The 27428-nt window shown below is 40.1% G+C and overlaps 1 protein-coding gene across 1 annotated transcript in view; it reads right to left on the bottom strand.

Moving 5' to 3' along the window:
* The window catches only part of CIT (citron rho-interacting serine/threonine kinase), a 164051-nt gene that overhangs the window by 25061 nt on the left and 111562 nt on the right, over positions 1-27428 (bottom strand). The window contains 9 exon segments of the mRNA XM_055322904.1: positions 492-656; positions 934-1096; positions 2768-2875; positions 3310-3450; positions 10008-10112; positions 12757-12892; positions 14811-15004; positions 15478-15675; positions 23036-23089. Coding sequence (XP_055178879.1) covers positions 492-656; positions 934-1096; positions 2768-2875; positions 3310-3450; positions 10008-10112; positions 12757-12892; positions 14811-15004; positions 15478-15675; positions 23036-23089 — 1264 coding nt within the window.

Below are 27428 nucleotides of genomic sequence, written 5' to 3'. Positions count from 1 at the left end.
TGGTAAGGAGAGACTGGAAGCAACCTAAATGCCTGACAACAGGCATCTGCTTTCATAGGTTAACCATGTAACCACACCAGTGAATACCATGCAGCCCTCTCAAAGGACGAAGTTGATTCATATGTATTTATAAACACTCTAATATTTTAAGGAAAAGAAAGAGCAGGGTACAGCATAGTGTGCTATGGTATTTGTAACAGAAAAAAAGGCTGAGGAAAATATGCCTATTTTCTCATACTCTTTAAACATAATTAGATAAGATACATGAATAACATGACGTGTGCTTACATGCATGAACTATTGCTGGAAGAATATAGTGGTGGTCTCTGGCTAAGGGAACTGGCATTGGGATGGGGAAGAAGATGGACTTCTTACTCTTGAGTATTCTTATCCTTAGTATTATTACTTGTCACTTTTACCACAGGTCTGCATTTTCTTAGTCAATTAAAAACAGTTTTCAACAAAACCCCGGTGGTTCCTTGAGAACGTACCCTCTGGAGTTGATGACTCCTTTCTGCGGCTGGATGGTGGGGCAAGCAGGCTCATGGCACTGGGCTGGTGCTCAGGTGACCGCACGATGGCAGACATGGCAATCTGCTGCCTCGCGGTGGCTGGCGTAGATGGGTGCGGATGGTCTGTGGCCTTCCGGTGGGCAGCTGGAGAAAGACCAGTCCGATGCCTTCTGGTTAGCTGGGTCACCAAGAGGCCAAAACCAAGTGGACTGCCCCTGGGCTGTCTTTCAAGGACCCAAGACCAAAGGAACACGCATTGTACCAAATGGGAAATGCCAAGGACGCTTTGAACTTTTCAGACTTGGGTCATCTGGACTGAGAGCTTCTGGGCCGTAAGTACAGATGCTAAACTAGTACAACCTATCTGCTTGAGATGGGTCCTCTGCCTTTTCCACAGATGTGGCATAGAGAGTACCCCTACCTTCCTCCCGGGCAGACCGGAGCTCGATGCGGGTCTTCTGGAGGGCTTCCTCTAGCTCTGCACAGCGAGCTTTCTCCTTCTCCAGAGCCACCTTCAGCTCATTGTACTGCAGAGGAACCTGTGTGGGCAAAGCAGGGTCCTCTTTCCGTCGACTAAATAAACCCTAGCAATGGAAACAGAGATATCTCCTAACTCCTGGAAACTGGCACTTTAAACTAGCTAAAGGAACTCTGTCTCAAGAGGAGCAAACCACGAAAGCCAGGAGCATACTCACTGTAAGTGGATTTAGTAAAAATGGCATGTGAAGGGGGGGAAGGGGGACTGAGCCACAGCCCATCCCAGCCGGCTGGAAAAAAATTGGGTTTCAGAAACTTTCAACAAGAGGGTTCAAGATGCTTGAACTGCCACCACCTCTTCCTTTAGCACTTCCCAAGAAGGAGAGCCATTTCCTGAGTCTTTACCCTCAAAAAATGGAAGTGGAGGATGGAGTCAGGAGGGATGGTTCAGAAATCACTCTTGCTTTGCGTTTGTCTCATGACACTTAGTTACAAGACACAGAGGTGAATGTTAAAAAAAAAAAAAAAAAAAAAAAAAAAAAAAAAAAAAGACCAAATACCTGAATACAGAAATGATATCAAAACAAGGGGCTTACTCAAAAAAAAAAAAAAAAAAGGCAAGCAAATGGAAACATGGACTGCACATGAAGGGCAAAAGATAAACAGGGAAAAATGTGACCAGGGGGGAAAAAAATCCAAAAATAAATGGAAACACCCTAACTAAATCACATGACATAATCAGATAATAATTCGCTGCTAAGATAAAAAAGATTCAAAATCATAAATAAAGATTCAATATCATAAATACAAACAATCACATGGTGTACCAGAACATCCCTCCCCTGCAGCCACCACAGGAGACTGCTCTCACCCCTAATGGTCAAGACAGCGCAGGGAACATGGCCCACTCCAGCCCTCTCTCGGGTACTCCAAGTCACAGGAGGGCTGCCCTGTTCCCCCGGGGCAGGAATGCCTTTAGAAGGCAACTGCAAGCTCCTTAGAGACCTTTTCCAACTGAGAACACTTGGCCAAACCTATTAAGAAGGGCTTCAGTGGTTTAGGGAAGCATGTTTGCGAGGTAGTAAAAAGTCTTCCCAAGTGCATCTACATAGGACCCTACCCATGGTTCCTTTTTGGTCATAGTTTTTAATTGGTCTACCATGATTTTAAAGGGATGGAGCAGCACTCAATGGAGGGCAGAACTATCTGGTCAGGCACTTTTGGTGAGTCAGTCACCTCAACTCCCTGGTTGCTGGTCTCTTTCTAGGCCTTTGCCAATCAAAAGGACTGGGCCAGGTAATTTTGAGTCTTTTCTAAAATCCTGTACATGTGCCCTAAGAATCCTTCTACAGAACTGAGAACACCTCTCTGTTGTGAATCCCACACACATGACCTATAATCTCTCTCCAGCACTGTACCTGTGACCTGCTAATCCCTCTGGAGTCTTGTATAATGACCTCCGTGTAAACCTTTCTCTGTGCTATCACCCTCACCCCAGCTGCTTAGAAAATGAAAAAGGAAAAAAAGTCACTTTCTTATCAGAGACAGGCACTACAATTTTAAAGGCCATGAACACAAAGTCATGAGTTACAGACTTGATAATGACATCCTTTCTAAGTAAGGACTATTCTATCTCAAGACCTATTTTCCACCCAATATAAAACAAGAAAACCTGTATTTGTTTTCTTTGATGTTTCTATAATTATCTATCACAACAGTATTTAATGAATCATGACCCCTGAGCAAAAACTCCCTGCTTTTCAAACACTAGGACTCACCTTTTTCTTCTTAGCGGGCTGGTCCATTTTGGCTTGCAGAAAGTCAATGAGTTTGGTTTGTTGAGAAATAGTACCTTCCATTTTCACCTTTTCATGAGAGTAGAGAACCTAAAAATCCATAAGAAAAAAATAAGCTCAGCCAAAGAAGGAAGGATGCTTTTAAATTTGGTACTTTATGAAAATAAAAAAAATGTCGTGAGGATACTAGCATATGAAAATTCAACACAAACTCCACTGAGCCACTATTTACTTACTAGGTCCTATCCTTACAGCCCCCCAAAAAAACCACTAACAAACAAACAGAGATGGTAAGTATATGGAAAAGTAAAAATAGCCAGGGATTCATATTAGAATCTCTGAGCTAGTCATTATAGGTATTTTCAACCTCCCTGAAGGTTTAGAAATTTTCATAATGAAATATTGGGAGAAATACACAATAGTATACAATATAAAGATAGTGGCCATTTCACCAGGTGGCTTTTAGCCATCATGCTTCGCCTCCACAGACAATTTTTAAGTAAATTCCCTTTGCTGGTTCTCACCTGAATGTTTTCTAGCTGGTATTCTAGATCGCTCCTTTCTGTCTTCAGCAGATCAGCCCGGTCCAGAGCTTCTTGCAGCCCTTGAGTCAAACGGAAGATGTGATTCTTCTGCAGGTCCATCTGCTGCTGTAATTTGGCTTGCTAGTGGGGAGAAAGGCCAGACAAAGTCTCGATACCATGGACAATACAACTAATTCCCCCACTGTTCTTGTTACCAAACTAACTTCTGGCATGGTATCAAATCTTGGCTTCTGAAATCATCTCGTTCCAGAATTACTGATTGTCTTCTGTCCCAAATGGATGCATGGCACGGTGAAAAAGAATTTGCCCAGAAGTCTCTCTGATGGCCAGCAGGTTACAGGATCCCCACTGTGAGAGGAAGGCTGGCGTGTCTGGCTTTCCAGTCAGTTACAGTTAAGGACATTTGGCCCATCTGACTGGACATCGAAGATGCTGTGACTTACTGCCATGACAACTAAGCTCCAATTTGTCCTTAGCTTTGCTTTGCTATTGTGAGACATCACCTGTTCAGCAGTGTGGATGCACAAAGGGGAATCATGTCATCTCTAACATAAGGAGTGCCTTGTCAGGGCAAGGGACTCCCAACCAGTACACAGATAGCCACAGTCACAGGAGATACTGTTGCAGTATGGGGAGGGAGGAGGAGGAAGGGCCCAGACTCTGCACATGAGTCAGTAAAACCTGGGGGCAGGGGGATCACTTTAGGGTTTTAAAGAAATAGTTTTGTGCTGGAAATCTCTCTCCAATTTTTACAATGGAAGTCAACCAGAAAATAAGGCAAGCTATAAAGATGCTCTCTCTTTATGGCTCTCTTTCCTAAAATGCTTCTGTTTCCAAAAAAAAGCAGCAAAGAGCAGCTATTCTGATGAGACACTGCCTGATGTCTGACCCCTGGGTGACAATCTAACCACCCGAGCGGTGGCCCTAATACTCCCTCCCCTGTTGGCCTAGACTCTCTGCAGACTCAAGGACACAGCTCCTAAAGAGCAGTAAACACCACGGGCATTTCCCAAGAGGCAATGGCAAATCTCTGTGCTCTCAGCCCCAAAAGGCCGAGTGCCACTGCCAACTCCAGAATTTGCTGACCCTCTACATCCCATCTCGCTTCCCTCCACCTATGTTTTGTTTCTCTTTCCATCTCCATTCCTCCATGGCCCTTCCTCTTGAGGGGAAGTGGATTCCTTGAGGCATCATGGTATGATGAGATGAACCTGGGCTTTGCAATGCTGCAGACTCTAGGATAAATGCTGGTTCTAACACTCAGCAGTCATAGGACCACACGGGCAGCTCATCTTGGTCTCTAAAAGCCTCAGTGTCTTCATCTGAAAGTGGGGATAATCCCTCCCCAACTGGGTAACATACTGAGCACCATGCCCCAACCTACCAGATATATTCATTCATTCATTCTCTCTTTTTCTTTCTCTCTCTCTCTCTTTCCTTCCCGCCATCTAGTTCAGGCTTTCCTTTCTGTTCCCCACCTGTCCTCCCCTGCTCACCTCCTCCACCAGTCTCCCATCAGTCCTCTATAAAGCAAGAGATACTGTCAGCCACCAGCAACCAGAGATCATCTGGCCTGTATGCCAACCTGGAATTTCTGAATCAAACCACAGAAATCTGGAGCACCTGGGGGTCTCAGTGGTTGATCATCTGCCTTGGGCTTAGGTGGTAGTCCCAGGGTCCTGGGATCAAGTCCAGCATCAGGCCCTCCACAGGGAGCCTGCTTCTGCCTCTGTCTCTGTGTGTCTCTCAGGAATAAATAAATAAAATCTTAAAAAAAAAAAAAACACAGAAACCCCTAAAATATGGGGGTGGGAGGGCGGCAGAGAAAACAGCTAAGATTATGTCTTAAAGGGAGTGATCAGCCCCCTACAGCGCAAGTGATTTCCACAAATTACCCTCTTTAGTTTCTTCCCACTATTTTAGGACAACATTAATTACTAGGCAGGAAGCAGAGAAACAGGAGCTGGGACAAGAATTGGTTTGGTGACAGTCGAGCCCAAAATATTTCTCTAGAAGAAATGCATCAACTGTCCGTTAGCTTTCCAAGAAACAGGCTGCTTGTTTACTATAATGAAATAAGAGTGGCAGGTTGCTCAGTGGAATATTTTTCAAAGCCATTTACCTGCTTCCCAGAGAGACGCAAATGGGGGCTATTCACAGGTCAGTGTTAGACTGGAAGGAGAGCATTACCTCTGTGCTTTGAGCTGTCCAACAGTCTTACATGGGTGACAGGAGACTGGCAGGAAGGAGCTGGATCACAGAACCAGAGCACCAAACAACCCTGGTGGCTGAAAGGATGGACCAAAACCAACCAGAGAAAGTTCGAAAGGACAGTATTTTTAAAAACACCAACTGCTAGGAGTGCCTGGGTGACTCAGTGTTAAGCATCTGCCTTCAGCTCAGGTCATGATCTTGGAGTCCTGGGATCAAGACCCATGTGGGGCTCTCTGATCAGTGGAGAGACTGCTTCTCCCCTGTCCTGCTCATGCTCTCTCTCTCTCAAATAAATAAAAACTTATACACACACACATACACACTGACTGATAAACACAGAATATAAAGACATTTATTTTAAAAACCTATGGAAGGGTTGGTGGTGATGTAACAGGTCAGTGAGTGTCAGTGGTGTGATAAAACTACCCAAAGAGCCCAGGGTAATTGGCAGAGACTTACAGTCATAATAGAGCTGGTGATATCCCACTCTACTCCATGTTGTTCAGACCATGTGGACTTCTAGAAACTCTCTTTGGAAAGATAAATCTACCAGAAAAGAACATTTCAAATTTGGAGGGACTTGAAATGTTTTTCTTAGGAAAGAGAAGGTGATATAGAATGGGAGAGCTACTTAGGTATCTAGCTGACTGTCCAAGAGATAATAAAAGTAGTTATCTCATAGAACTGTTGCAAGAAATGTATGGGCCAATTCATGGAAAATATTCAAAAGGGCACCTGGCACTTGCTAATTAAACATTAGTTTTAAAATTATTAATCAAGTAATTTGATTATTAATCATTATTAATCCCCTAGTTTGGTTGTAAATATCAGACTGCTCTATTTTCAAGTGTTTCAATGAAACAGAACCAACAGTTGGAAGTTACAGGCTTTAATTCAAAATGAGACAGGACTTTCTGAGAATTAAAGTTGCTGGAAAAAATGGGTTGGGATGTCCAAAGGCACTGTGCACTCAGGCTGAGGTTCAACCAGGCCCACTGGTGGGGAATGTTAGGCCTTAGGCAGCAGGTTAATTTGACCAGAATTCGCAAATGGACTTTCATCTTTGGCATCACCTCCAATGGACTGATGATGGCTGTCAAGTGCCATGTCAAAAAAGCTTCTGAAGCCATTTCAGGACCAAGAGGAAAGATTTCGGAGAAATATCCATTAGCAAAGTCTGCCTGGGGCATGGATCAATGGAACAAAGGCTGGGAATTTGGGCTCCATGACATAAAAAACTTCCCAACTCTGAGACTGTGATTCTGGCCCCATTTACAAGTCTCTATACCTAATGAAAAGGACACTTGAGTTAATTTCAGAAAGAAAACAAATGAGCAAATACAAAAAAATAAAGAAAGAAAAACCAAGAAATAGACATATAGAAGTCTCCATAGACTTCTCTATGGAGAACAAATTGACGGTTACCAGAGAGGAGGTGAATGGGAGGATGGGAGAAATAGGGGATGGTGATTAAAGAGTACACTTGTGATAAAACATACACACTATAATATATCTTGACTTCAAGATGTGTTATAATCAGATGATCTGGTAATGAAATAAGCATAGACATGCACATGGCTTTGTGACAAAGGTGTCAAGAAAATCTAATGAAAAAATAGTCTTTTCAACATGGCACTGGAGTAACAGGATAGCTCTGAAATATAGTGAACCTCTACTCTCATACCATACATAAAAAGTAATTCAAAATACATCTTAGGCCTACATATAAAAGCTCAAACTATAAAACTTCTAGGAATGCAAAGAGAAGAAAATATCTTCAACTTTAGGATAAGCATAGATTTCTTAAATAGGACACAGAAAATACAAACCATTTTTTAAAACTGATAAATTTGACTTCATAAAAATTAAAAACATTTGCTCTTTGAAAAAATACTGTTTTAAAAGACAAGGCAAACTACAGACTGGGTGAAAGATTCACCATACATACATCTGGCAAAATGTTATTATGAAGAAATCTTTAAAAACTTTACTCAGAAGTAACTACCCAAAAGATTTGAACTTACACTTCCCAAAAGAAGATAAATGAATGACAAACACATGAAAAGATGTTTATCCTTCATTATTAAAGAAATGCAAATTAAAGTCACAATGTGATACTGTAATACACACACTAGAAAGGGCAACCAATACAAACAAAGCATTGTGGGGTTGAAACTGCTGTTGGGCATAGCAAAATGGAGCCATTTTGCTACACTCAACCATTTTGTTGGGTGTAGCATTTTGTTACAAACATACACGTGACCCAGCAATTCTCCTGAAGGAATGAAAATATTATCCACACAAAGATTTACACACAAGTTTTCAGAGCAGAATTGTTTATAATAACTAAAAACTAGAAACTATTTAAAGGTTCATCAACAGGTGAATAGATAAATTATGGAATATCCATACAACAAATTACTGCTTAGCAATAAAAAGGAATGAGCTGCTAGTACATTCACCAGCATGGATAGTTCACAAAAGCATACTTAACCAAAGAATCCATGGGTGCCTGGGTGGCTCAGTTGGTTAAACATTGGGCTCCATGCTCGACTCAGTCTGCTTGAGATTCTCTCTCTCCTTCTCTCTCTCCTCCTACCCCTCCCCCCATTCGCACACTCTCTAAATCTTTTTAAAAATTTTTTTAAAAAATAAAGAATCCAGATACAAGAGTATATATAGTATGACTCCACTTCTAGGAAATTCTAGAAAAGAAAGTTATCAGTAGTGACAAAGAGCAGATCGGTGGGTACCTGGGGCCAGGGTCAGAAGGTATCAGCTAGAAGGGAACTTTTTTAGATGATAAAAATGTTTTACATTTTCACTGTGATGATGATTAATCAGATGTTTACATCAAAAATCATTTTAAAAAAAGAGAACACTCAGGTTAAGTCTTGGTCACATGCTTATAAAGTGTACACCACAACCAAGGATCCTAACCACATTCTGGACAATAAGTATCATTCTCTGTTTCATAATGGTTTCAGCTGTCAGCAAAATCTGCCTCAAACTCAGTGTCAGCCAGATGTCTGTGCTCAAAAATCTATCTGTGAGGTGCAGACTGAGAAGCTAGAAATGTTCTTATGTCGTTTAGAAGTGAGAAAGAGGGGACTGAATCAGGATCCCAGCGTGCTATTCCAAGCCTTGTCACTGACTCACCATGTAACCTTGGACCAAAGTATTGAGCTGTCAGAACCAACTCTCTTTCCTCAGAAGGAAAATAGGACAGGCAAGATCATTGATTATTTCTGTTCTGTTTCCAACATGTGCCTAAAGTGGGGACATTGCCTATTCATTCCAGATAAAAGATCATCATTCTCTACTTGACCACCAAGTAGATTTAAAAAATTTTTATTACAGTGTTCTTAATGCTGCCTTTCGTGAACTTCCCATGTAGATACAATTAATTTTATTTTTAAAATCTTTACTGTGATACAACATACATAAAGTTTACCTTTTTAACCATTTTTCAGTGTACAGTTCACTAGCAGTAAAGACCATCACATTGTTAGGCAACCATCATCACCATCCATCTCCAGAACTCCCAGTCATTTTTTTCAAAGTATCATTCTGTAAAATATTTCATACTCACCTGCAAAATTTTCATCACACTTTTCAAAGTCAATAACTTAGCACTATTCTTTCTATCAGCAGAGCTCTTTGGAAGGGATCATATAATAAAACCTCAACTAACCAGAACCAGTTATCCGGTTAACTGAACTATCAGGCTCCCCATGGTTAAATAGAACACTCTTGAGATTTGTTTCTCATTAAATACCTCTATAAAGTATATTTGTCCTAGTTGGTCAATTCTAATGAACAAAGCAGAATCATTAGTGATTCACCATGTAGGGAGGGAGTTGGTTGGGAGCGGGAAATAGTCATCAACTTAAAGAGAGATTTTCAGAATTCTGTTAAAAGGGCCAGGAAATAATATGAGGGATGGGTTCGGAGATCAATTTGAGCTGTTCATTCTACATCTCAAAGGCAGGGCAAAGTTTTTGTAATTGAATTAAATGAATGGTCAAAGTCTTCATGAAGTTTAGTCCTCAGCATAAATCTGATCAAGTCCCTGCCCTGTGCATGAAGTTAATTTGTGTAGATATACTATCAGCCAGAAAACTTAATGTACTTTAGATATTAACTCTAAAAGAATAATTTAATGCAATATTCAGTCATCCGTATATTTAATAAACTTCCATTTGGCACATATTCATCTGTGCTCAACATTCTTTTAAGCATCTTGTGAGAGGATACAAGTGACAAAGACCCTCTGGGCTTCGCGACACATTCTTTGGACATGTTAAATACCTTCAAAAAAGTAATAAGTGACCACCTTACTGTTCCTCGGAAATTCAAACTTTGAAATTTGAATGTCTAATCTGGATCTAACCACCCAAACACAACAAATTTTCACCTTCAGAATCCCCCCTGGCTCTATTTCTTAGATATCTTACACTCACCTCTTCCAGAAGCCTCTGTTTGAGCTCTCGTTCAGTCTCCAGTTTCTGCTGTAAACTTCGGGCATTCATTTCAAGCATGGCATGTTTCTTCTCCAGGTCATTGAGCTGGGCATTTGGAAAAATTGGCCATGACATCATATTTAGGAATGTTAGATGCTAATGACTTATGAAAATATCCACAAACCTTCACATTAAAAAAATCAAGGTCTGAAGATCAGAATATAATTTTGTTTTTCAAAAAAACAAAACAAATAAATACTGTTTTCTAGGGGCGCTTGGGTTGGCTCAGTCAGTGGAGCATCTGCCTTTGGCTCGGGTCCTGGGATAGGGCCCCACATTCAGCAAGGAGTCTGCTTCTCCCTCTCCCTCTGCTCCTCCCCAACTTGTACTCATTCTTACACGGCGTGCTCGCTCTCTCGAATAAATAAAATCTTTCAATAAATAAATAAATATTTTCTAAAAGTATATCACAAAGGACCATGTCACAGGTAAGACATAGGAATATGATTATTTCTAAGGCATGGGTCACATACAAAGTTATGACAAGTTCTATGACAAGGATGATCACTTTGGCCAAATTTAATTAAATAATCAAATGCTGAATGCTTACTATTTACACAGTAATATATTGGAGCTCTTGGGATGAAAGAATGGACAAACTCTCTTAAGAATCTTACATAAAGTCACAAACGCAGAGAATAGCCCATAACTACACATATACACAAACAATGATTGCTTTGTCACATAATATTTTTGATAAGGGGATAGGAGAAGAGAAATTCTTCCTGAATTTACCAGTTGTGAAGAAAAGATTATGTCAATGTCTGGAGTCCAGAGGTTTTTGTTTTATTTTTTTTTTTTAGTAAGCTCCACCCCAGCGTGGAGCCCACAATGGGGCTTAAACTCACCACTAGGAGATCAAGACCCGAGCTAAGATCAAGAGTTGGATGCTTTAACCAGCTGAGCCACCCAGATGCCCCAATGTCTGGAGTCTTAAAGGATGAGCATAACTTTGCTACAGAATAAGAACAATCAAATAAAAAAAAATATTCAAGTTAAACACAAAAGGATTCATTTACTTCTATATAATATATTTAGTTTCCTCATGAGTAAAAAGAAAAGAAATAGTAAGCCAGTATCAAAGAATTCCAGAGTGTTCCAGAGTGGCAAACTCTAGCCTTAAATCCAGTAATTTTGGGCAGCCCCGATGGCCCAGCGGTTTGGCACCGCCTTCACGTCCAGGATTTGATCCTGGGGACCTGGGGTTAAGTCCCACATCAGGCTTCCTGCGTGGAACCTGCTTCTCCCTCTGCCAGTGTCTCTGCCTCTCTCTCTCTCTCTCTCTCTCTGTGTCTATCTTGAATAAATAAAATCTTTTTTAAAAATCCAATGATTTTATTTCTATAAGAAAATAATCATGGATATCCATAAAGATTTCTATTTATCACAGTGTTATTTATAACACCACGGCAAAAAACTGAAAGAAGCTCAAAGTTCCAACACAAGTAGAATGATTAAAATAGGTCCCTCTGTGTTGTTTGGGTTTTTTTTTAGAACTATATGTTCAAAAAACATTCAGTAACTGAGGAAAAGCCCTTAGTTCTATGTAGTTTTTTTTTAAAGACAGAAAGCTGTTTACATAGTAAGAATCTAAATTTATAAAAATGTGGGGTGCCTGGGTGGCTCAGTTGGCTAAGCATCTGCCTTCAGCTCAGGTTTGATCTCAGGGTCCTGGGATCAGGCTCCCTTCTCAGCAGGGACTTTGCTTTCTCCCTCTCCCTCTGTGATCTCTCTTGCTCTTGTTCTCTCTCAAGTAAATAAGAGTCTAAAATATAATAATAAATTTATAAAAATCTGTGTGTGTATGCGCAAACATATCATGCAAAGAAAATATCACAAATTCACTACTAGAACAGAGATAAATTGCCAGTCATCTTTTCCTTTTCTATAGCTTCTAGATCTGCCACTATGACCCCATATAATTACCTTTATAATTATGAAATAAAGAATTATACAAAATATGAAATTCAGATTCTTGCTTTATTTTATATGTGTGTTTTTGTGTGCATAAAGAAGTGCATCCGTGTGTGTGTGTGTGTATGAGCCTGGGTATATACATGAAATTTCTTTGATCTTCATTCTTGTTTTTTGTAACACTTGGGGCATCTATTTGAAATCTCTTTCCAGACTTAGATAAATCTCCAGAACATGGGTACATCACTCTGCAAACATAACATGGCATGCTACAGGACAGGACATGTATATTTCCAATGTAAATAAAATATTGAGGACTCAAGTGGCCATCAGACCCTCTTGTGCCCTTGGCCTTGGAGAGAGGCTGAGCTGCTTATGAGTGCAGCAATGGAAGGAACATTAGTCCTTGCCACTGAATACATCCCAAGAATGCTAGACATTAAATCTAGCAACCAATCCAGAAATTAAGTCTAGAAATCAGGTGCCAGAAAACCAGAGAGCTGTGTGCTGAGACCAAAATCCAGACCTCAGGGCCCCGGACAGGCAGATATTAAGAACTTACCAACAGACGGTGACACTCCAGTCCCTACCACAACTCCCACACTATCGCCAACCAAGGGTGTCCCATTGCAGAGCCTAATCCTATGGCTTTAAAGGACTGAGTAAATACATGTTCATGAATATGCTGACCATGGATTGCACCTGAATTTGGGTTGAGCATGCCTTCTAAAAGATAAAGATGTTCTCCTAAAAGGCAGAAGGAATGGGCACTGACCTTATCAGAGAGGCTCTCAGCTTTCAGCTTCTGTTCTTTGAGGGCCTGCTGCAGAGCAAGAATCTCAGCCTTGTGCTCCTTCACCGCCAGCTCTACCACCTGGCGTGATTCGGTGATCCGCTGGTCAGCCCTCGCTCTGCAGGAAAAGCACAGGCCCATTTCAAAAGCCCCACCATCACCATCTAGGAAAAGTAAGTGGGCCCATCTCTAACTCCCATAAGCAACCAAACAGGCTACAGGGTGGAGAGATGCCCAACCTGGATTCCTACTTTCAAATTATGTCTTGCTTTCTGATTGCTTACAGAGCAAAGATTTGACCCACTTTAGACCATGGGTAAAAATACTCTTAATAGGTAATGTTCCTGTGAGTACTCACTTGGAAAGGCTGAAGGGGAAAAGGCAATTTTCCAAAAGCAACTAGATTGAATAGGATATAGCAAGACTGTCACTGCCTCCCATGGGACTGGAAATGGAAATGGGTCCCCCTGAAGGACCACAGGTGTAGAGGACCACAGGAGGCTCCAATCAAACAAACATTTCCTCTCCTTAAAGTATATGCAGTAAGTTAAGTGCTGGGGATGCTCATTTGGAAACTGAAACCCGAATCTGATGAATTTATCTATAAATAAGGTTAGAGAATAGAAAAAACTAGAAGCAAGATAGAAAAATTGCTGCCCTTCCTCATTTAGGTCTTTTGCTACTTCCATACCTGGGCTTATAGTCTCCTCTACTGGCTGCTGCTCTCCTCCCCCTATCTTACTCGGCCTTCAAGGATAAACTCAAAAGGCCATGCCCTCCATAAAAACTTGGTCAATTTCTCCTTTTACAAGGAAGCTCTCCTCGCTCTGTATCCAAAGCATAAATATACTCCTCTCCTGGCACACCCCACTCACTATTTAAGGTGGTAAATATCCGAATGCATAATTCATCATCTCCATGTGACTTGCCTCTTGAGCACAAGAATTAAGAATTATATTTTACTCATCTTGGTATCCCACGTAACACCAAAATAGGGGGTTGGTGGGTAAGAAAGGAAAAGCCAAGATCTTTCACAATTGTCCCTGAAAGTATACATGAAATGTCTTCCTAAGCACAGCCCATAATTATACCTTCCATGTGTAGTTGTGTGTTTCTTGATGCTGAAGCTAGCTTCCGACCCTCAAATTGGTCTCTGAGGGATTCTAGAAACAGCTCAGATAGGAGCTGTACTCAAGGGCAGAAGGGAAGGGGATTGTGTGAAAGCAACCAGAATATACCATGAGGACTCAGGAGAAAGAAGAACAGGAGGTCTTAAACCAGCAGCCCCTCACATCAGCAAATACCCTGAGTGGGAGGATATCCAAAAAAAATGAGTATTTCTACCAGTGTCTTTTGAAATTTAAGGATTCTCATCTTTTGCCTCCAATCTTTTCTCATTTAACTGACTTAGCACACATTAAACACCCAACACATTTGGTTGAATCTACTGTGGTCAAGTAAATGTGGGAAATACCAAAATGAGTCTGACAGTGTCCAACTAAATGAGACACATTTCTATGTACAGTTTATCTCACTGAAGGAGTTCTGAGTATCCCAGGAAGGTCAGTTTCAGAGGAAGGTGGTATAAGTGAGGTGACAAAGGACGGATATAACTCAGCTGTACACACATGAAGCCATGGGCTAACTCTGGCATGCAAGGTACCTTTGGGCACACTCAAAAACAGGACCCATTCTTCAAGACCAGTTATTTCTATCTGTTGGTAAACTGTCATAATATACCCATTTTGTTAGAAAAAAACACTTGCCCACAAGAGCTGTAGAACTGTCATAATCAATCTTTGCATCTACCATGTCTTCAGTGTGAACGGCACCCCCTAGAGGTAGGAAGTATACTAGGATGACCAACCCATTCTAGTTTGCCCAAAAGTCTCCCAGTCTTAGCACCAAATGTATTGTATTCTAGAGATTCCTCTCAGCCCTGGGCAAGCTGGGACCATTGGTCACTCCGTTCATAATGCTCAGGTGACCCTGGTGAGGACACCTATCACTGGCTTTCTACAAACAGAAAGTCCCACCTGCTCTGCTTCTCAGTGTCCAGCATTCTCTGTAACTCTCGAACCCGACACTCAAATTGGGACTTCTCGTCACCAAGGACACTCCTCCATGCCTCCCACTGCCGCTCTTTTTCCAGCAGTTCATCATTCAGGGCCTCCAAGTCCATGACCTGTTCTTCCAGCATCGTGCAAGTAGTCTTCAGCGCCTCCATCGTCTGCAAATCAGTACCACTGAGTTGTGCCTTGTATCAAATGAGGATTTCCTAGATGTTACTTTTGTTGGATCAGTGTCAGAAAAGCACAAGTTTCTAACTACAATCTGAAATACGGTATATCTTCTTCTTCTACAGACCCAGGGAACCAGACAAAAATGGATAAAGGGCAATTTCTGCCACCATCTTAAAGGCAGAACCCAAAGCAAGGCAGGGGGAAGAGACTACACTTAAAAGTGGCTCACATTAGACTTCCAGACCATTCTATTTTACTTTCACACTTTTTAAAATCAAAATTAAGAGAACACACTTTGAAAAGTTACTTTTGCAAACCCCCAAGCCCTCAAAACATAGACATGGTAATGAAACAGAGCCCATTTAATGGATCCCTTAGGAGAGGTATACCAGGCACTTGCTCTAAAATCTAAAGGAATCAAAGTGTACCAGGGATCTCTGACACTGTTTACTATCCTTACTTGCTTCTGGCTGGTGAGCTGCATCTCCCTCTCCGTAATCTCACGGCGCAGATGGTCCACTTCACTTCGTAGCTGTACTATCTCATCGTTGGCACCGGAAGCCTCGTCAAGTTGTTTGGACAAGTAGAAATTTTGGTTGTTGAGCTCAGCGTTGTCCTCAGTCAGCTGGTTTAGCTGCTCCTCCAGGTCTGTGATTACCTAAAAGAGGAAAGGGACCTCGCTCTATATCAAGCAAGTCATTTTGAAATAAGACACTGCTTCTAGAGCCATTGATTTTAGAACCTACGTGACACTGGCAATCGATGTGCCACTCACTTTTGCTTATCCAACCCTGGCATCCAAAGCCAAGCTCCCATGCCTGTCCACTTAGCACTAACACACACATGCTATGATGGAAAAAGAAAAGTCTCTGATTTTTTCTAACTTGGGGTCCATCTAGAAGATATGGCAAAAGCAAATCAATCAAAAGTGATGTCATGTGGAAGGGGCCACTTTAAATGAGATCAAGTTAACGGACAATTATATGATGTGGAAAATGCAAGCCGAGGAAAGGCATCTAACAGACCAGTGTCACAATCAGCTAATGAAGCTACTAAGCCCATGGCACCATCCACAGGACATCAGAAGCAGAGATAGTCTTAGAAAGCGAAATAAAGTCTTATCAAGAAGGACTGATTGCGAAGGACACCAAGAGTTATTTTAACATCTCGGCAATAAATTTAATTTCATGCAACAAAAGAAAAAAATTTAAAGGAAGCTTAGAATAACCCTGAAAATACTGTACTGTGGCATCACTTTAATGGTTTTTATTATACCATTAGCTCTCAAAAAATGAAAGGGCATGTATATGAAATTGTCATTTTATTGAGAGAGATTTAATCTGGCTTTGCTACATTATTTCCCTTATTTCCCTGCTCAGTGACAGAATGACTTCAATTTCAGTGCATTTAGCTTCCCTATTCTCTTTGCTGAGGTTCAGTATCAGCGCTTGCAGAGAGCTTTTGTATATAATACTTTCGAAGTTTAAGGGAAATTTTCTAATAATAGTTGGAATGAGGCACACAGGCAGTATATTAAATTTTATGTAACAAAAAGAAGTATATTAAAAGGAAATGCCTTGAAGCCTACGGTTTATTAATTGATTCCAACTTCCAAACCTAGAGTAGACTTAGTTTATGAAATGTTGCCACTGTTTCCATGACTAATTCCTTATTTTAGCCCCCTTTGATTATCAATTTAAAAAAATCTTCCCAGGCACATAGAATTAAAGAACATCAATTTAGCACATTTGTTCAGTGTGGCTCAGAAACCAGAGCTCTTTGTTTTGTTAACTGAGCTGATAAGCTTTTAATGTATTAAGTGGTCTAATAATTTGTATTTTAATGTCAAAAACCCTGTTAATTCCTAACAAACATATTGGTTTGGGGTGCACTGTCAGCTATAAGATGGAGAATAAAGGTAGTCTGGTTAGGTCCTTAGCCAGATCTCTTCTTTATCAGGGAAAAGTGGGGAAATGGGGAAAAAACCCTGCAAATTTGTTGTTCTACTGGGCAGTTACGCCTCAAAAGGATCCCTGGATCACCCTTCTGGTGACATGGTTAAATCTCCTAAAACCAGAAACAATGAAAAAACAATGCCCAGTAGTTCAACTGGTCTCGTCTTCTATGTAGTAAACCCATTCCTTAAGTTGGCTCTCATCCTAGACTGTAAATGCCTCCATTTAACTATGATGCTTCCTTCCAATTTCTCTGCACCACTCCTCCTCCAAAAAAACAGAGGCAAGCCAGCCTGGTAACTATACTTTCAAATAGAGTCTGTAACCCCAAATAAAGCCATCTTGAACTTTGCAGGGTTGGGCTCACCATCCGTGATACAGAGGTAAATAATATATTTACTACTTCCTCTGTTTCTATTTTTTTTTGTTTTGAATTTTCTTGCATACTTCTCTACCCTCATGTAGCCTGTGAAATACAAGGAAAAAAAATTATTGACCAAGACAATCCTTCATTTTAAAGATTATAATGATGCCTCTTGCAGAGCAAAGAGACTACAGAAAATCTGCTCACATAAGAATATACATGTTGCCAAAGTAATTTGCTCACCACTTGAAGATGTACCTAAGCCCTTGGGCTCCCACTCCCTTTCTCCGATTTGTGGGAAAACTGCAATTTATTATTAACCTATTTCTGCTAACTCTTCTCCTTTCAAAATAGATGATAAAATGCTAAGGAAGAAATATTTGAAAAGCTCAATGAAGTGCCAAGTTTATGACTCTCACTTCAGTTGAGATGGGCCCACTGGAGTGGGAAGCATTCTTCTATTTCCCTATTCTCATCCAATTTTCAAGGGGTCTCACATCTCTGATTTCTACTTACAGTTTATGATTGTTAGTTCTATATTTTATCCTCTCTATTTTGCCCAATTGTCAAGAGGAGGTTTATGTGTTTGTGTGAAGCACCCAAACACTCATTAGAGCATTTTAACTCATTCAGACCTTTTATACATTCTTTCTGCCCAAGTCATAACATATATTTAACTTGTGACTCTATTTTAAGGGGCTGGAGTTGTGGTAGTTAGTATTAGACACATCCACATACACATTATTGAGTTTACAGATACTGAACTGACTTGGGACGTAGGCAGAAAATCAGTGGTTTCCTAGGTTTAAAAAAAAAAAAATTTTTTTTTAAGTATTGTGATAGGCAATCTGTGATTTTGAACCAGGTAATGTGCAAGGAGAATTCTTAGGTCTTCCATGAGTCTGATTCCATGAGTCCATGAGTGTATTCTCTCTACATCAAGAGCAAATGATCTGTTTACTATAAGTCTGTTAACCTTTCAACCCTGAGGATATAAGTTAAAAAAGAGAAACTGAAAGGCTGACTCCATCTTAGCAGTGAGAAGAGGAGAGAGACAGCTTCCTGACACAGGGCCAATAGTCTTCTTATAATGCTGTTTTTGCAGATAAGAGATCATGATGCAGTTCTAAGAGAAAATAAGGATATAAAAAGTGATCTACACTCAGTGCCCAAGAAGAAAAAGAGAGAGAGCGAGAGAGAGGTCTCTATTTGGAGTTATCTGTTGCCTTTCAAGCAAACCTCATAGTTCTGAACAAGAACTGTTTACCTCTCATACTTAATGAGAAGACCAGAAGAGAGAATGCTACTAGGTAAATGTTCAATAGCATGCTGAGGGTGAAGAAACCAGTCAGATAATGAGCATCAGGCTAAAAAGACACAGGGCTAAAGTCCTACTGGAATGTCTGGTTCCGTTTTGAAGGCTGAAGTCCTACTGGAATGTCTGGTTCCTTCTTGAAGGTAGTTATTTGCATATTATTTATTTTTAATCTTATAGCTGACAGATTGATTCATAATTAAAACTGTGTCATATGTTTGCCCACCAACTCCCCTCCAAAACAGACTTAGGTAGAGTTTTAAGTGCCAGATTGGATCAAATACTTTTTTTAAATCTCGTCAAAATATAGAAATGGTCTGAGCTGGAAAATCTTACTGTTCATAAGCTTTTGAAAAGCTGCTAACTGGGAGCTCCTATCAGCTGAGTTATTACAGGAGTTCCCACCAGTAACAAAGATGACATTTCCTTGCAGAGACAATCTCAGCACCAGTAAGAGAGAAGCATCCATCATGCCCTTCTGAAGTGTCTTTAAAGCAGCCTTTGAACTTGAAAAAGTGTAAGGAGATCTATTGCTGCCAAATGTGCTACAAGCAGTGATTTTCAAACTTTTTAAAGGGGCAGACCATTTTCTAAACAAAAGATGATCTCATAAAGCCAATATACTATGAATAGTAGCCAATACTGTTTAGCACTTTCTATGGACCAGGCCCTGTATAATCACTTGGATGTATCATCTACTTCTTGCAGGACACCCATGATGTAGGCATTAGCACCAAATTTCTGATTCTGTAACTTAGTGTTTCCTAAGTTTTACTGTTTCCGAAATGTGAATGTGTATTAGAACTAAGCAGCTGTCTCTCTGCCCTCACCAAGCCCCCAAAGAGCAGCTATTAAATGAATTATGCATCTTATAATTGACAATATACTGGAATGGGGAATATACAATGTCAGTGCCACTTTACGGGTAAACAGATGGAGGCTTGAGAGTTTAACATAACACAGGTTACAGAGGCTACTTTCGAATCAGAACCCAGTCTGATTCCAGAACACATGGTTGGACACTAGCAACCCAGCTGTTATAGATGAAGTATGTGTGTGTGGGGGGGGGGGTCACTCTTTCAGGTTCCCCGTCCCATTGGGAGAGTTCCCAAGGCTTCTCCACAGATACCAGAAGTAAAAAGCTAGGATTAGAAGTCACTGCTCCAGAAAAAAAGCAAATGTGAGGGATCAGAGAATATAAAATTTACTTTACTTTAATATCTATTAAAAAACAATTCCTTGGGGTGCCTGGGTGGCTCAGTCAGTTAAGTGTCTGCTTCAGCTCAGGTCAGCTCAGGTCGTGATCCCAGGGTCCTGAGATGGAGCCCCACATTCGGCTCCCTGTTCAGAGGGTAGTCTGCTTCTCCCTCTCCCTCTGGCCCTCCCCCTGCACATGCTCTGCTCTCTCTTGCTCACTCAAATAAATAAATAAAATCTATTTTAAAAAAACAAAACAATCCTCTAATTTTTAAAATCTGGGGGAGGGAGGATTACAAAGGGGCACATGGAAACATTTGAGAGTAACAGATACACTCATTCCTTAACTTGATTGTCTTGCTGGCTTCACAGCTGTGTACACTTTCAAAACTCTTGAAGTTACCGTACTCCAAGCGTACTTCAATAAAGCGATAAAAAATGTTTTTTTAAAAAGTTCTTTTTTTTAATTATTTATTTATTTATGATAGTCACAGAGAGAGAGAGAGAGGCAGAGACATAGGCAGAGGGAGAAGCAGGCTCCATGCACCGGGAGCCCGACGTGGGATTCGATCCTGGGTCTCCAGGATCGCGCCCTGGGCCAAAGGCAGGCGCTAAACCGCTGCGCCACCCAGGGATCCCTTTTTAAAAAGTTCTTAAGAATATATCATGCATGCGCGTGTGTGCGCGCGCGCGCGCATACACACACACACACACACACACACACACACACACACACACATATATTCTCAATGGAATATTATTCAGCCGTGTACAAAGGAGGAGATTGTGCCATTTGCGACAACATGGATGGACCTAGAGGATATTAGGCTAAGTGAAATAAGTCAGATAGAGATAGACAAGCACCATATGATTTCACTTAGATGTGGAATCTAAAAAACAAAACAGGACAGCCCAGGTGGCTCAGCGGTTTAGCGTCACCTTCAGTCCAGGGCCTGATCCTGGAGACCCAGGATCGAGTCCCACGTCAGACTCCCTGTATGGATCCTGCTTCTCCCTCTGCCTGTGTCTCTGCCTTTCTCTCTCTGTCTCTCATGAATAAACAAATAAAATCTAATATATATATACACACACACACACACACACACACACACACACACACACATACAGCAGACCCATAAATATAGAGACCTGATGGTTGCCAGAAGGGAGGGGGGTGGAAGGCTGGGTAAAGTAGAGGAAAGAGAGTGGGAGATACAGACTTCCAGTTCTGAGATGAATAAGTCACAGGGATGAAAAGCACAGCATAGGGAATATAGTCAATGATATTATAATAGCATTGTATGGTGACAGATGGTAACTATACTTGTGGTGAGCCTCGCATAATATATAGAGTTGTTGAATCACTATGCTATAGACCAAAAACTAATGTAATATTGTGTGTCAACTATACTTCAATTAAAAAAAAAAAACCTGTTATGCCAAAAGACTAAAAAAAGAGAAAACTCCAGATGAAGGATTAACGATGTACACACTTAAAACATATCCAAGTTTATTTTAGGAAAAAATAGTAATATAAAAAAATCACCATCATAAAATGATCTATGTTTTATTCAGTGATCACTTATGAGCATGCATGTAATATAATCAAATAACTCGTGCGTAAAATAAGAAACTGAGACAGTAAGAAACTTAAAAAGTAGGGGCACAAGAATATAGGAACAGAATGCATCAACTCCTCAAGGAATAGAGGCAGAACGAAGAAATAAGGAGATATTTGTGAGGCAGGCCTACCCCTGATGCAGCCATCAGCAATGGAAAATACCAAAATCTATCTGCCAGGTACCCACTAGAATCAAACAGAGACATATTTCGTGACCTACTAGCTATTCCACTGTTGGGTATATGCTCTTCAGAAACAGGTGCTTAGAGCCACCAAAGGACTTGTCCAACAGTGCTTCCTGACAGCTGTGTTCCTAATGGCAGCAATTCAAATTCCATCAGCAGGAGAATAGATAAATGAACTCCAGTTCTACATGTCCATTGGCAACGCTACACCATAATTAATGAAAAGGAACACATTCTTGATGTTTTCAACCACACAGATGAACCCCATGGACAATTTAAGTAAAAAAAAAAAAAAAACTGCTAAGCTCAAGAAAGCACATCCTCTGTGATTCCATTTGTCTGAAGTTCAAGAACAGGCGAAACTGATTTCTGGTATTAGAACTGTCGCCACACTTTGGGCAAAGGATGATGAAAATAAGGGGACATGAGAGAGCCTGTTGGAGGCTAAAAAAAAAATGTTCTGGATCTTGAACTATGTTGTGGCTACACCGTTATCTATATGGTGTAAAAATTTCATTGGACTGTACCCATAAGATTAGTGCACTGTATGCATTTTACAGTGTGTGTTTTATACCTAAAATGGGGGGGGGCACACACTCTTAAGACAACGTCCCATTTATAGTAGGTAAAGAGTAAAGAAAGAGTTCATTATAAGACAATAAAATATGTATGTGGGGAGTACAGTGTGGTTGTTTCCAGAAATTCACAGATGCAAATAATACAAATGGAGACAAGTTCACTGAAGATCAAGAAGGTAATATAGTGATGAAAGTACCAAAGAAAGGAGGTAGATCCACAAATAAGGACAACATCCTATCTCCTGAAGGAGCCTATTTCAATCCTTTGCTCCAATAGGAAACAGAATGAGCTTCCGCTGACCCTACCCTGTTACATAGCTCATGCATAATGCTTCTCTGCTCACCATTTACTTCTCTCCATATAAATGACATCTCCCAAAGAGCCACAGAGTTTTATTCTTCCCAGTAGTAAGTTAAAATTTCTAGGTCCACAGAACTTGCTGGACTTTCCTCTGCACAGCATCTGGTTGGCACTAGCCTTGGAATCTTTACATTGGGGTGGGAGCTGCCCTGGCACTTGTGTTGCAGCTACTGAAGCCTATGCAGTGAGAATTATTTCCCCCACTCCAACTATCCTACCTCAAACATAAAGAATGGTTTAGAATTTTTAAAACTGATGAGAACCTAAGAAACTGGAGTTATCTGGGGCTCAGAAACTCCACGTCAGTTTAGCCACTGATTACTGCTTCAAGATGAAAGTTTATAATAACAAATCAGTCAGTTGATATTATAAGAGATGCTCTCTCTTCCCTCTCAGTTTTTAGTCTCATGTTATTTTAAGCAGCTTTAGGTTTAATACTCACAGTACAGCTGTTACGAAGGGCATCAAATTTGCGCTGGATTTCATCTCTATGTGCCTAAAAAGTAAGAAGTCAATTATAAATTTTTCATAGTGTAGGATACAACTCTACATGCTATGGGTCAAATAAAGAAAAGAGCAATTGACCTAGAAAGCCAAGAATGCTGCTGAAGCCTCTCAAATATCTGGTTTTCAAAGAACTATTAAGTCATGTCCAACATCAGAAATTAAAGTTACAGAAATACATGATACTGTGTTAATAACACTTGACTACTTAGACCACACATGCATGTACAGACACTTAACATTTGTATTAATGCCCAGGGGGCTTTGGAAGAAAAGAAAATTAAAGGAGAAAGTTTTTACTCTCGTTACTTTGTTTACTCCCCTTCTTAACCTTTGCCTCTTCCTTCCAGTTGACCCCTCCTTAGTCTACTCCCTGAGAGACACACACATGCAGGCAGATACACACACACACACACACACACACACACACACACACACACACAGGACAACAGCCAAGACAAACTAGAGACTTTTTTTGTCGTTAATCAAAAGCTGCTGAGATTCAGAAACCTCACATTGACCTTGAAATAAGCAGAAAGCCTTTCTCCAAGGTAGAATTACTCTGAAACAGCAGCATTTGTTTAGCTGGCACTCAAGGACCTTCTGAACACACGCAATACACCATACACTGTGGCGCAATATGGCATATGGGGAGTTACCACCATTCAGTGAGGGAGGCTAAAAAGTTGATGAGTGCATGATTACCAACAGTGACAAATGCTATGAAAGAAACAAACGAGGTGCAGGAAAAAAGGATAAAGGGGATAGAAAGGAACTTACTTAGATGGGGTAACCAAGGAGGGCTTCTCTGAGGAGGTGACTTACATTGACACCTGTAAGATGATAAGGAACCAGCCATGCAAAGAACAGGAAAAGGCAGAGGGCAAAAGTCTTGAAGCAAGAAAGGTTTTGATACATTTGATAAACAAAAAAAGGCCTGAGTGGCTATTTAAATTTCAAGTTGTGACCCAAGAGCAAGCGTGACAAGTGGACTACTTTTCTGTTTTTTGTTTTGTTTTGGTTTATTCCATGAAATGGAATAAACAGAATGGAACAGAAAACAATGGGATGTACTGTGGATAGTGAGGCACTGTCACTATCTTCTGTTTCAAATACCATAATTCATCAAATTTAGGATGCTGTCAAGACATTGCCATTTTATGTGACATTAGGGAAAACAGGGTGCTGTTGACTAAACTATGACATGTCCACATGTTTATATGTCCACATGACTGAAGAGTCATATACCAACTATAAGATGCCTCCTGATTTGAAATACCTTAGAATCAATGAAGAGGTGTGTGTGTGTGCGCACGATTGTAAAGTAGTCAAATAATTTGCTGGGTAGTAGTCAAATAATTTTTGGCTAAAGGAAAAAGTGGCCCAAGATTATGGTAGAGAGGCAGGCAGGGATCAAAAATCTTAAAGGGCCAGAATGAAGTTTGAGTTTTATTCAAAATACATTAACTGGAAGCCAATGGAGATTTTAAGAAGTAGAGTGAAATGACTCGACTGTCATTTTGTGGATGTTGTGAGGAAGAGCAGATCAAAATAGGATGAAGGTTGAAGAGAGTAGGGAAACTACTGAGGAGGTTGTTGCTGTCCTTCAATGAGGAGAAGATGGTGGCAAAAGACTGAAAGAAGTGGACTGAAGTGAGATCTCCTTTGGAAGTACAGGTAGTAAGACTTGCTGATAGACATTGGGAAAGGAAAGGAAAACGATGCCCTCACAGACCTTTACTTGAGGGACCATAGCACCACAGCTTAGCTATGAAAGCCCAGAGAAGAATCTAATTTGAGGTAGAAATAAAAGTGGTCCTCTTAAAAAAAAAAAACAAAAAACAAAAATAGTCTCCATCAGGTCTATAAGACAGTTAAGTCAAAAATTTTAGAGCTGTGATATGTTCCTTAGTACACCTATCTTGCCATAAATATTATAAATTTATAACAGCAGATAGACACTGAAGGAAAAAAATGAGTGAGCTTGAATATACAGCAATAGAAACTACCAAAATGAAATACACAAGAAAGACTTTTTAAAAAAATGAATGGAGTATCAATGTGCTATGAGACAACTTTGAACAGCCTAATATACATGTAATTGGAGACCCTAGAAAAGGGCAGGGGTCAGACAGAAATAAAAATATTTGAAGAAATATGGCCACAGATTTTCCAAAGGTGATGAAAACCATAAACCTACAGATGCAAAAAGTTCAAAGAACCCCAAGCACAAGAAACACTAATTATGCTATCACATAATTATCAAACTGCTTCAAACCAGTAATAAAGAGAAAAAGCTTAAAGCCTGTCAGAGAAAAAAAGACAAGTTACATATAGAGAAACAAAGAGAAGAGCAATTCCTCACCAGGGAGTAGGTGAGAAAAGGGGAGCGGAGGTGAAGCAAGGTAGAAGACAGTAGAGTAGTATCTTTAAAGAAGTGAATTAAAAAAAAAAAAAAACAAAAAACAAAATCTGGCAACTTAAATTCTATACCCAGCACAAATATCCTTCAAAAATGAAGGGGAAATAAAAAACTTTTTCAAGTATAAAAAAGCTGAAGGAATTTGTCACTTACCGTCTAAGAAATGGTAAAGGAAGTCCTTCAGTCAGGCAGAAGGAAAGTGACAACCAGAAATATAAATCCACACAAAAGAATGAAAAGCACTAGGGAAAAGGTTTTTTTTTTTTTTTAAAGTTGCATAAAAGAGATTCATAAACAAAAATTTATTGAGAATCAACTCCCCACATAATTAGCTCATATTTTTTATGGACTAATCTATCAAGACATTATTTTTCCCCAAGATCAATCTGCTTTATGCCCAGCAATAATACAAGAGATTTACTGATTTAATGGGGCATGAATAACACTTATCCAAAGTAGGAACATGCCATTATCACTGAAGTCAGATGGCAATCCTCTTTGAAAGTAAAATGCAATGAAGTGCCATCATTATGGCTTTTATTACTGACTGTGAGTTATACACACAAAATGTAGAACTAATCCTGTTATGACGGCTGGAGCATCTATAAGCATTTAACAATTACTCAACTGATCTCCGCAAGAAAACGTCAAGAAATATGTTTTATGTTTCTTTCAAATAAGTTGTAAAATAAATGCACAAAAAAGCAAAAGGTCACATAATAGTGTGTATAAAGATAGTAAAATGCATAAGACACTCTTTAGATTCTCTCAATGAAATATCTGAGTGTTAATTAGGTGTCAGGTGCTACAGGAATAAATACACTCTTCAAAGGACTTTACGAGCTTTTACAAGCTTTTGTTCATGTGGATTATATTTATCTATCTATACCACTTAAGAAAGGAAAATGGAGGGCTTTTTTCCCCAAATATTTATTCTTTATTTCTTTTAAAACAACATTGCTCTTGCACCATCAGTGCAAATGTTCACACAATTAAAAATGCCAAATGATATCTTAGCATTATTATGAAAATAATTTGAATTTGGGGAACCCCCTAGGAATCCACCAATCCCACTTTGAGAACCCCTGACCTAAGGGTTAGGTGCCAATCAGGGAGAATGCACAGGCTGCAACCTGAAGCAGCACTCTTTTTGGGGAATACTCATGTCTTCATTAGTTTTAAAGCCAGTTATAAGAGGAAGAAAGAAAAGAGACTTATAATGCAGTCTTGATGAGAGAGAAGTATCTGCATAACTAGAGAAAGGAAACCAGTGTTTAGACGTCTGACCATCTTCTGGAATCTATGGTCAGGGTTCTAGAACACTCAGGCTTCCACACATCCATTCCTTTCCCTGTGAAGACAGGCACCAAGCAAGACTGTCACCTCACAGGTCCCAATTTTAGATCTTGCTTATTGTACCAATGGCTTGCTTATTAAATACAGAGATTGATATTTATGTAAAACAAATGAAAGTATGCATTAACCCATGATTTTAACAAATTGAAGAGGATGACCTTGGGATCCCATGGTCACACTATGCTGGGAGAGCTCCTTTCATTGGTGTCTCTAGTTTTAGACTTTTGATTACTCAGCATTAGTTATTTAACCAAATCAGTAAAAGAGTGTGACGACAGGGATATGAAGAGTGTGTCGTGGGGCCATGCTCGTGTATACAGAGCCTATGCTATGCTTCTACGCTGTGGCGCCCATTCGGAGTGAAACTTATATCTGCCTAAAGTATGTAGACTCAAATTCTCTTCCTTAGGTAAAGGGATGGAGTCTTAAATATCAAGTCAGGTGGAAAATTCTTTCTCCAAAAAGCATTGAAGCACCTTAAAAGCATGGCTTTTTGTTTCAGTATGACTCCTGTGGGCCTCCAGCTTGACTCATTCTTAGCTTTTGAAGGCCA

This window comes from Nyctereutes procyonoides, unplaced genomic scaffold (genome assembly GCF_905146905.1).
Source record: "Nyctereutes procyonoides isolate TBG_1078 unplaced genomic scaffold, NYPRO_anot_genome, whole genome shotgun sequence".
NCBI classification, from domain to species: domain Eukaryota; kingdom Metazoa; phylum Chordata; class Mammalia; order Carnivora; family Canidae; genus Nyctereutes; species Nyctereutes procyonoides.
The sequence above is the reverse complement of the archived record's forward strand: the minus strand, read 5'-3'. Positions and strand labels throughout refer to the sequence as shown.